This window comes from Taurulus bubalis (genome assembly GCF_910589615.1).
Source record: "Taurulus bubalis genome assembly, chromosome: 13".
NCBI lineage: Eukaryota > Metazoa > Chordata > Actinopteri > Perciformes > Cottidae > Taurulus > Taurulus bubalis.
Window position 1 is genome coordinate 1,701,041 of NC_136601.1, and position 11,363 is coordinate 1,712,403.

At 39.7% G+C, this 11,363-nt stretch overlaps 1 protein-coding gene across 1 annotated transcript in view; it reads left to right on the plus strand.

The window, feature by feature from the left end:
• The window catches only part of dgkq (diacylglycerol kinase theta), a gene marked incomplete at its 5' end in the record, with an annotated part of 16,376 nt that extends 7,466 nt beyond the window's left edge, over positions 1–8,910 (plus strand). The window contains 13 exons of the mRNA XM_079228540.1: positions 221–275; positions 633–694; positions 781–931; positions 1,013–1,051; positions 1,353–1,468; positions 1,715–1,866; positions 2,848–2,996; positions 3,079–3,257; positions 4,121–4,221; positions 4,300–4,446; positions 4,751–4,862; positions 4,974–5,126; positions 8,036–8,910. Coding sequence (XP_079084666.1) covers positions 221–275; positions 633–694; positions 781–931; positions 1,013–1,051; positions 1,353–1,468; positions 1,715–1,866; positions 2,848–2,996; positions 3,079–3,257; positions 4,121–4,221; positions 4,300–4,446; positions 4,751–4,862; positions 4,974–5,126; positions 8,036–8,128 — 1,509 coding nt within the window. The 3' untranslated portion in view covers positions 8,129–8,910. The remainder of the gene's footprint in view (positions 1–220; positions 276–632; positions 695–780; positions 932–1,012; positions 1,052–1,352; positions 1,469–1,714; positions 1,867–2,847; positions 2,997–3,078; positions 3,258–4,120; positions 4,222–4,299; positions 4,447–4,750; positions 4,863–4,973; positions 5,127–8,035) is intronic.
• Between the last annotated feature and the right edge of the window lie 2,453 nt (positions 8,911–11,363).

An 11,363-nucleotide genomic window follows, 5' to 3' on the forward strand; every position in this document is an offset into this window, starting at 1 on the left:
ATATGCTATTTCAGTATTTCGTTCCTATTATTTTCCTTTTTAACATTAGTAATACACATGTAATACAATTATACATGTAATAATAACTTATTTGCTATTTCTCTTTTATATTTTAATTTTTTAAAAATTACCTCTTGAAAGTACCTCAAAGTACCTTTAGTACCTGTTGTCTCTTCTTCACCTCCATGTCGTGAACCAACAGGCTGTGTTGTTGTTTCAGGAAGTAGACACGTCCCGTTTCAGCCTGGTGGAGATCTACATGAGCAGCAAGCAAGGTGAGCGCTGACCTCAGGAATAAAGGCCTTTCATCTATTTTATTCTTTTGTATTTTGTAATTTTTAATTTAAAAGAAAAAGTTTTATATTTTTTATTTTATGGGATTTCATCTTTTTTTAATAAAAATTAGATTTAGAAATGTAATAAAACATGTCAGAGGGTTTTAAGAAACAATATTTTAATTTTTTGGTGTGTTGAAAAAAAATGCAAAACTCAAATTTGTAATTTATTTTAAATTTTCATTCATTTATTTTGTACTTTTATTTTTTTGATAAAAAAAAAAAAGTATTTAGAGTCCTTACATTTAAAAATCTAATTATTATTCTAAGATAAACGTCTCCATGTCTGTCCTCCAGTTCAGAGGCAGACGCTGAGTCCTCAGGAGAAGATTCAGGACAAGCTGCAGGAGATCAGAAAGGTAAACAGAAAACGTGTATCTTTACAGCGGAGATCAACGTGATCGATTGATCGATTGATCGATTGCTCATTGATATTCTTCCCCAGGTGTCTGTGCGTCAGATGAACCAGACCCGCTTCTACCTGCTGGAGGACAGGAAGCGGCCGCTGCAGGTTTTCCTGCTGGTCTCAGGTCTGACCCCCATGCTGACCACAGACGAGTGTGTGCAGCTGATCCAGGACCAGCTGGCCCTCAAGAGTGAGTCAAGCCGCCGGTCACGTGACCTGAGACGCGCGCGTACCTGAGCGCTCCTCACTTCCTGTTTCTCTGTCTCTGCAGGTCACCTGGTCACCGTCAGCCACGTCTACACCAGTCAAGGTGAGTTTTGTATATTTTTATATATATATAGATCTCAAGATTACTTTTCTATTTTAGTCTCTATGAGGCTCTGGTGTTAGTATTAATTGTAGTATTACTTGTACAATTTATATTTTTACTCTTGTATTTCATCTTTTGTTTGTTGTAATTAACTTTTTCTATTTTAGTTGAATTAAAACTTTTAACTCCTGAATTATGAGAAAATGTATAAAGCAGATAAAGTAGTGCAGTAGAAGCATAAAGCAGCATGAGAAGAAAGTACTCTAGTAAAGTGTGTGTGTGTGTGTGTGTGTGTGTTCAGGTGCGGTGGCGCTGCAGGTGTCGTGTTTCTCTGAAGCGGAGCGGATCTACATGTTGGCCAAAGACACGACCGTCAGCAACAAGACGCTCACCCCGCTCGTCATTCCAGAGATCGTGGTGAGAATCTTTTATATTATTATTATTTATTCATTAAATGTATGTATAATGTTATGTATTCAAACACTTTCACGTTCAAGCTGTTTTATTTATGTAATATGTACAGTGCACAGTCTGCATGAAATGTGCTGTAGAAATGAAGAGTGTTATTAATATTGTGAATTAAACTTCAACACACAGGTTGTTGTTGTTTTCCGTGTGTTGACGTTGTTAAAATGAGTGAACGTGGTCGTTGTGGTCCGGCAGCTGGAGCAGCTGGGGCGAGACGTCTGCCCCCTGCTGGTGTTCGTCAACCCGAAGAGCGGCGGCATGAAGGGCCGAGAGCTCCTCTACGGCTTCAGGAAGCTGCTGAACCCTCACCAGGTCTTTGACCTCTCCAACGGAGGACCGTTGGCCGGGTGAGCGAATCCAACGCACCCCGAACCGGAAGAGTCGCAGCTCTCGGTCCTCGGCGTCGGGTGTTTTTGTTTTATTGTTTTTTTTTTTTGCACATTTAAAGACAAAACTCACCACCTTTTTTTATGTGTTTGTCTGGGTGGTTGTCAAACCTTTTCTGTCACTCCCCACTTTGGGGGAAGGGAAATGTTCGCGCCCCACCGCCCACCGAATATTTATTGAAATAACTTTTTGTGGCTTCTCCATCTGTGCTTTTTCAAATAATAGAATAAAGACAATTTAAATCACTTTAAGTAAACCAGATTGCTCCATCAGACAAAAACTAATAACATGTGCAATCACTTTGTTAGAACAATTCAAATAAAGTTCTATCTGTGCGAAAAATAACTAATATTTGGCAAAAAAAATACCTATTGTGGTGCAAATAACCTGTTTTGCACTGAATATAAGATAATAACAATAACGTTCAACTATGTGTGAGGATGGATAAAATGCAGAGAATAATTTCCCCACTCTGGGATTATTAAAAAATAAAAGATAAAAATCTCCCCCCTGCGCCCCACCTGTAATACCTCCGCGCCCCACTAGAGGGTCGCGCCCCACAGTTTGAGAACCACTGGTCTAATCGGTTCGGATGGTAAATGCCTACATGTACCAGGATGCATTGCGTTTTGCGCTACGTCTGTTTGTGCTTTGACAAACTCCGATAAAACCAGATGCTTCTACTCTGGTTGCAAAAAAAACCAAGATGGCGACGGCCGTAATCCAAGATGGCGACTGTCAAAAGCTGAACCCGAGGCTTCGTAAACCAACGGGCGACGTCCGCTTCTTTAAATACTGTGGGAACTAGAACGTCACAATTTAATATAAATTGCGTGCGACAGTACGCACTTTGTACAGGCAGCTGTGACCTTTGACCTCTGACGTCGTCGTGACATGGTTCCTCTATGGTTCTGTTTATTTTTCCGTCCTCTCCGCTCCAGCCTCCACACGTTCCGGGAGGTTCCCAGGTTCCGGGTGCTGGTCTGCGGGGGCGACGGGACGGTGGGCTGGGTGCTGGGGGTGCTGGAGGCCGTCCGCCACAAGTTGGTGTGCCGGGAGCCGCCCATCGGCATCGTGCCGCTGGGAACAGGTCAGAACCGCCGCCGAGACCCGCCGCCCAGGTCCAGACGCCGCCGTCCGCAGGTCCTAAAGTCTGTCGTGTTCTCTGCTAGGGAACGACTTGGCTCGGGTTCTGCGTTGGGGAGCCGGTTACAGCGGCGAGGACCCGCACCACATCCTGGTCTCTGTGGACGAGGCGGACCAGGTTCTGATGGACCGGTGGACCATCCTGCTGGACGCCCAGGACCTCTCTGGAGACGGAAAGGACAACGGCTTCCTGGAGCCGCCCAAGGTCGGGTCGAGGTTCAGGTCCGGGTCCTGCAGGACCAGATCCATTCACCCAGTTAACTTCTCAATCGTAGTAATTAATAAATAAACAGCATACATTATTATAGATTTAATAACTTAACAGGAAATATGTGTTTTTAAACGTTTCCAATTTGGTTCAAATAAATAAAAAGATCAATTATAACAGATTAAAATGCATATAATAATTATGCTAATAATAATAATGTTAAAACCAGTTACGGTGGTCGGATGATATACATTGTTCTCATAATACTTTATCACAGTATTTCTTTCCCCAGCAGTTACTCATGTTACTCATGATAATTTTAATAACCATAATATTTTTTCTCAGGTGAAACAGCTTTAATCGTACAGGGTTCTCACGGTCATGGAAAACCTGTTTAAGTCATGGAATTTAAAAATGGTTATTTCCAGGCCTGGAAAAGTCCTTGGAAAAAAAAAAAAAAAAATCCCAAAAGTTTAGTAAAAGTCATGTAAATGTGTTCTATTCATGTGTTCATGTAAATGTGTTATATTCATGTGTTCATGTAAATGTGTTATATTCATGTGTTCATGACGTTCATCTACACTGAGTTTGAAATAATTAATATGCTTTTAAAAGAAAGACTCAAAATATAAGCAGGCATACATACAGGCATCTATATGAATGTTTATTCTTTTAATCAAACTATTGTCTCATTCATTTGAGTCATTTAAGGTTTACTGTATGCTTTGTGTTCTCATTGTTAGTTTAAATACTACATTTACTCACTTTTTACTGTTTACACCCAGACTTCACTAAATGTTTGTCGTGACATTTGGTTTAAAGTCAGGATGTTATGAACCTGCCGTGTCTTTGTTTCTCAGATCGTTCAGATGAACAACTACTTCGGTCTGGGCATCGACGCCGAGGTCAGCCTGGACTTCCACCAGGCCCGAGAGGACGACCCCGACAAGTTCACCAGCAGGTAGAAACCTTCAGCCGCTCGGACATTAAAAATCAACAAAAAGAAAGTTAAAGGTGCAGTATTTAATCTCGTGAACAGGTTCCACAACAAAGGCGTGTACGTGAAGGTCGGCCTGCAGAAGATCAGCTGCACCAGGAGTCTCCACAAGGAGCTGCAGCTGCAGGTCGACGCGCAGGACGTCCCGCTGCCGCACATCGAGGGGCTGATCTTCCTCAACATACCCAGGTAGCACACACACACACACACACACACACAGGTAGACAGACAGGTAACACACACACACACACACACACAGACAGGACACACACACACACAGGTCACACACAGGTCACACACACACACACACACAGGTAAAACACACACACAGGTAACACACACACACACGCACAGGTAGCACACACACACAGGTAACACACACACACACGCACACACACACACACACACACACTCTCTCACCCAGGTAACACACACTCACCTTCCTGTGTGTGTGTGTGTGTGTGTGTGTGTGTGTGTGTGTGTGTGTGTGTAGTTGGGGTTCTGGTGCTGACCTCTGGGGGTCAGAGGTCGATGTTCGTCACGGGAAGCCGAGCATCGATGACGGCCTGCTGGAGGTGGTCGGCGTCACCGGCGTCGTCCACATGGTGAGAGACGTCACGCCGCTCCAGACTCAAGGTCCACTTACTGGCTGTTTCCAGAGCTTTCAACCGTGTGTGTGTGTGTGTGTGTGTGTGTGTGTGTGTGCGTGTGCGCAGGGCCAGGTGCAGAGCGGTCTGCGCTCAGGGATTCGTATCGCTCAAGGGAACTACATCCGGCTGACGGTCAGCAAACCCATACCTGTCCAGGTGGACGGAGAACCGTGGATCCAACCGCCGGGACACATCATCATCTCTGCTGCGGGACCAAAGGTTTGTCCCCCGAAGGACACCGTAGTTTGTCTTTCTGTCTTTTGTCTTGCTTATTCCTATCTTTTCTTCTTCTTTGTCCTTTTCGCTCCTCTTTATTTATAATTACTTCTCAAGGTTTCTGTCCTTTCACATACAAATGTGATGTGTCTGTATTTTGGTCTAAGTGTAGTGTGCATCTTTGTAGTTTATCTGTAGTTTAGTGTGCATCCTTGTAGTTTATCTGTAGTTTAGTGTGTATCCCTGTAGTTTAGTCTACATCCTTGTAGTTTATCTGTAGTTTAGTCTACATCCTTGTAGTTTATCTGTAGTTTAGTCTACATCCTTGTAGTTTATCTGTAGTTTAGTCTACATCCTTACAGTGTATCTGTAGTTTAGTGTGCATCCTTGTAGTTTATCTTTAGTTTAGTGTGTATACCTGTAGTTTAGTCTACATCCTTGTATTTTATCTGTAGTTTAGTCTACATCCTTGTAGTTTATCTGTAGTTTAGTGTGCATCCTTGTAATTTATCTGTAGTTTAGTCTACATCCTTGTAGTTTATCTGTAGTTTAGTGTGCATCCTTGTAGTGTATCTGTAGTATAGTGTGCATCCTTGTAGTGTATCTGTAGTATAGTGTGCATCCTTGTAGTTTATCTGTAGTTTAGTGTGCATCCTTGTAGTTTAGTGTTCATCCTTGTAGTTTAGTGTTCATCCTTGTAGTTTACTGTGCATCCTTGTAGTTTATCTGTAGTTTAGTGTGCATCCTTGTAGTTTATCTGTAGTTTAGTCTGCATCCTTGTAGTGTATCTTTAGTGTGTATCCCTGTAGTTTAGTCTACATCCTTGTAGTTTAGTGTGCGTCCTTGTAGTGTATCTGTAGTTTAGTGTGCATCTTTGTAGTGTATCTTTAGTTTAGTGTGTATCCCTGTAGTTTAGTCTACATCCTTGTAGTTTATCTGTAGTTTAGTCTATATCCTTGTAGTTTAGTCTACATCCTTGTAGTTTATCTGTAGTTTAGTCTACATCCTTGTAGTTTAGTCTACATCCTTGTAGTTTATCTGTAGTTTAGTCTGCATCCTTCTAGTTTAGTCTACATCCTTGTAGTTTATCTGTAGTTTAGTCTGCATCCTTGTAGTGTATCTTTAGTGTGTATCCCTGTAGTTTAGTCTACATCCTTGTAGTTTAGTGTGCATCCTTGTAGTGTATCTGTAGTTTAGTGTGCATCCTTGTAGTGTATCTTTAGTTTAGTGTGTATCCCTGTAGTTTAGTCTACATCCTTGTAGTTTATCTGTAGTTTAGTCTACATCCTTGTAGTTTAGTCTACATCCTTGTAGTTTAGTCTACATCCTTGTAGTTTAGCTGTAGTTTAGTGTGCATCCTTGTAGTTTAGTGTTCATCCTTGTAGTTTATCTTTAGTTCAGTGTTTATCCCTGTAGTTTATCTGTAGTTTAGTCTGCATCCTTGTAGTATATCTTTAGTGTGTATCCCTGTAGTTTAGTCTACATCCTTGTAGTTTAGTGTGCATCCTTGTAGTGTATCTTTAGTTTAGTGTGTATCCCTGTAGTTTAGTCTACATCCTTGTAGTTTATCTGTAGTTTAGTCTACATCCTTGTAGTTTAGTCTACATCCTTGTAGTTTATCTGTAGTTTAGTGTGCATCCTTGTAGTTTATCTGTAGTTTAGTGTGCATCCTTGTAGTTTAGTGTTCATCCTTGTAGTTTATCTGTAGTTTAGTGTTCATCCTTGTAATTTATCTTTAGTTCAGTGTTTATCCCTGTAGTTTAGTCTACATCCTTGTAGTGTATCTGTAGTTTAGTGTGCATCCTTGTAGTGTATCTTTAGTTTAGTGTGTATCCCTGTAGTTTAGTCTACATCCTTGTAGTTTATCTGTAGTTTAGTCTACATCCTTGTAGTTTAGTCTACATCCTTGTAGTTTATCTGTAGTTTAGTCTGCATCCTTCTAGTTTAGTCTACATCCTTGTAGTTTATCTGTAGTTTAGTCTGCATCCTTGTAGTGTATCTTTAGTGTGTATCCCTGTAGTTTAGTCTACATCCTTGTAGTTTAGTGTGCATCCTTGTAGTGTATCTGTAGTTTAGTGTGCATCCTTGTAGTGTATCTTTAGTTTAGTGTGTATCCCTGTAGTTTAGTCTACATCCTTGTAGTTTATCTGTAGTTTAGTCTACATCCTTGTAGTTTAGTCTACATCCTTGTAGTTTAGTCTACATCCTTGTAGTTTAGCTGTAGTTTAGTGTGCATCCTTGTAGTTTAGTGTTCATCCTTGTAGTTTATCTTTAGTTCAGTGTTTATCCCTGTAGTTTATCTGTAGTTTAGTCTGCATCCTTGTAGTATATCTTTAGTGTGTATCCCTGTAGTTTAGTCTACATCCTTGTAGTTTAGTGTGCATCCTTGTAGTGTATCTTTAGTTTAGTGTGTATCCCTGTAGTTTAGTCTACATCCTTGTAGTTTATCTGTAGTTTAGTCTACATCCTTGTAGTTTAGTCTACATCCTTGTAGTTTATCTGTAGTTTAGTGTGCATCCTTGTAGTTTATCTGTAGTTTAGTGTGCATCCTTGTAGTTTAGTGTTCATCCTTGTAGTTTATCTGTAGTTTAGTGTTCATCCTTGTAATTTATCTTTAGTTCAGTGTTTATCCCTGTAGTTTAGTCTACATCCTTGTAGTGTATCTGTAGTTTAGTGTGCATCCTTGTAGTGTATCTTTAGTTTAGTGTGTATCCCTGTAGTTTAGTCTACATCCTTGTAGTTTATCTGTAGTTTAGTCTACATCCTTGTAGTTTAGTCTACATCCTTGTAGTTTATCTGTAGTTTAGTGTGCATCCTTGTAGTTTAGTGTTCATCCTTGTAGTTTATCTTTAGTTCAGTGTTTATCCCTGTAGTTTATCTGTACTCATTTACACATTTGTCTGTGTCTGCAGGTTCAGATGCTGAGGAAGTCCAAGCAGAAGCAGAAGAAGTCATCGAAGGACGGGCGTTCTGAGAGTCCGTCCTCCAGAGACGGAGGACACTGACCGACCCGCCTGAAATCATGCCTTTTACCTCCGGCTGCTATCTGGGAGGCCATTTTGTTTCTCCGTCGGCCAGCTGTGAGCTCACTCGAGGGGCTTCGACGCCGACGGGCTGAGGATCAACTGGGAGACCGAAGGAGGTTTAAAGTTTACAGGTCCTGGACCAGCTGGGGTCCCATTCACATCCTGCTGAGGAAGCACTGATCGCCGAAAGAGTTCACTCCGTTAATATTCAGCAACTGAACTTTTTTCTTTTCTTTTTTTTACTAAAAAAGGCAAGAATAACAAGTAGTTTGCAGATTTCAAAAATAGGAATTCTGCAAAGATTAAGAAATGAATTTCTCAGTACGGATAAGCTTCAGAGTTTGAACAAAATAAATCTATAAAGGTATTTAACAGAAGTATATTTCTGACTCTATATGTACAGCAAGTAGCAGTAGACTCAGTCTCAGTTGATTTTAATTGTAATAACTTTAGTTGGGAAAAATAATGTGCAGCTATAGAGAGATTATAACCTCAATCATATTGTCATAAGAGAATATGAAGAAACAGGAGAACTCCTGAAGACCGGCGGTTTCGTTAAGAAGCTGCAACCAAATTATGTTTATATCTCAACCACAAATCTCCTCGGAGGCTGAATAATTCTTCTTCCTCTGTGAAATCCGTTCGTAACGTTGGTTTTACGAAGCATTCGTGAAACTCTCCGAAGCGAATAAGCATGAAAAATCAAACAAGAAATGTCTGAAACCACTAAGTGGAACTGGAAAGAGTGGAGGAGCTCTAAAAACGAATAAAACGAAGTGTCAAAATGAAGATAAACTGTAAAGCCTGGAGCAGAGTTTGTATTTCAGCTTTTACTTCGGCAGCAACACCAACTGTAAATATTAAGATTCATAAACCAGAAGTTCGTCACCAAGTTTGTTTTGCCACAAAATATCATTTTGTTACAATAATAACGTTGCATGAGATTCAAACTTTTATCTTTTGTGACATAAGAAACAATAATAAACTCAGTTCACAACTAGGATAAGATCAGGATTACAGAAAGCATCGCCTCCTTTTAGCTGGTTAGCTAAGCTAACTTAAAACAAAACTCAATTAATTTTAGGGGAGAATAAAAACGGTAAATCAAAGGTATACGTTACTAAAATGTGTCACTTTGACCTCAGGTAGCACCGACCACTAGCCAGATAACTAGCTGCATTACTAGCTACACTAAACTTAACCAGATTTAAGCTTGGAGAACCAGTTAGCTTGTTCACTAGCTTGGAGAACCAGGTAGCTTGTTCACTAGCTTGGAGAACCAGGTAGCTTGTTCACTAGCTTGGAGAGCTAGTTAGCTTATTTACTAGCTCGCTAGATTGCCAAAACAAAACCCAATTTGTTATTGAAAATGTATTTTGGTCAACAAATTAAGTAATTTACTATGACAATAGTACAATATTAGTTCCTTTTAATTATTTGCAGGTAAAATTGCTTAATTTTGGATACATTTATCAAAACCTTTCACCTGGACTCAGTATTAAAACAAGAAGAAAAAAACAAGCAGATCTACAATAATTATCCCATTTAATAGGATACAACTTTAATCTGAATATTCTTCTTCTTTTTTCTTTTTTACATTTTATCACAAAGTTTTCAGCCATTTCTGGGCGACGGCATAAAGATACGCTTGAGTTTATTTGCCGCCACGAGGAAACTCGTCCAGCTTCAGCTGCCGATTTAACAAAGAAGAAACTTCGTCCACATTCCCGGAGATGCAGAACGGAAAGAATCGGAAAGATTTGAAAGGACAGTGAATCTCACTGAAGGTCTTAATGTAGCCACAGCAGTATTTCATCACTGTACTTTGGATGTAATGTTTTTTTAATATATTTTATGCATTAACTGATTTATTTTGACGCTATTTGGTGCTAGAATAATACGTTAAAATTCAATGTTTGACTTCTTAGATTCAAGGATTTGGTTTTCATTCAAAGCCTCGAACCAAACTCCATTCAAAAAGTAGTGTATTTAAGGCATTTAATGCACATTTAATGTCTTTTTAAATAAATCAAGAATACGGCGAGAGGTTCTGGCGTCGAGTGGACGTGGATCAGCGGCTTTAGCGGTGACTTCTCATTGGCTGTGGAGTGAAGCTGAGCTTCTTCAGTAGTCAGAAGTACTGAGTGTACTGACATGTAGCTGTGAGTAGTTTATACATGCTGTCACAGGGTTTTAGTACATGCATGAAGTACTGTAGCTCTGAGTGTTGTGCATTTACAGCATTTTATCTCTTTATTCACAATGATGAGTCCGTCGCTTTAAGAACTTCAACTGTTTTACACGTTTTAAAAGGTTAATACTTCACGATCTCGCTCGTCTTCTAATTGTTCTAGATTTGTTTTTTAGGATGACTTCCTGCTGAAGAGTCATTGATTTCACTTCAATAAAATAAACTCAACTTGCAGATTCTTGAAACTAGCTGAGACGTTTAGGGACATTTCAAGGTTTTGAAAACTTCTCTTTGATTTCAAGTATTTGTTAGATCCAAAAATATTTCTTTTGTCTTTTAATCTAAATTGATCTATTTTTAAAACAAAATAAAAAAGTAAAACTGAGGACAAACACAGCATTTAAATGGGAATGAACTTTTATTTGCATTAGAAATATTGCTGTAAATTGTAAAATCTGAGTGTCCTTAAATGCACCAATTGTTTTTTCCATAAAAGTTATTTCCCACTCGATAATTTTTGAGCCCAAAATATTATTTTTCTTGCTTCTACAAGATATACATATTAAATCTTTCAGGACTTTTCCACTCCTGAATATAATAACACAAAAGAGTGACAAAAAGTTAATCAACCTGAGAAAGTATTCCTAAAAATAAAAAAGGTTACAAAACTCTGTTTTAATGCTAAAAAAAACCCAAAACTAAAAATCATTTCTTTACGGCTACATCATTCTAAAAAACAGATATTCGGAATAATGAGAACGTTTCAGACCACGCCAGGTGCAGCAGAACATCGACGCTTTTTATTCGTTCGCTTTTTGAGCAAATCTCTGGAAATGTACGTTTGTGCTGAAAGTCTCTCCATCGATGACGTGATCACTTTTCATTTGGTGTTCAATGTGACAGAATGTGCAGTTTTTCCAGCTTCTCTGCGTCCGTCGTGCCTCGTAGTGTTAGACCCACCTGTCGTCATTAAGCCCCGCCCCCCTGAGAGCAGAGCAGGTGGAGGTTTGTCCTTGAGGTGGA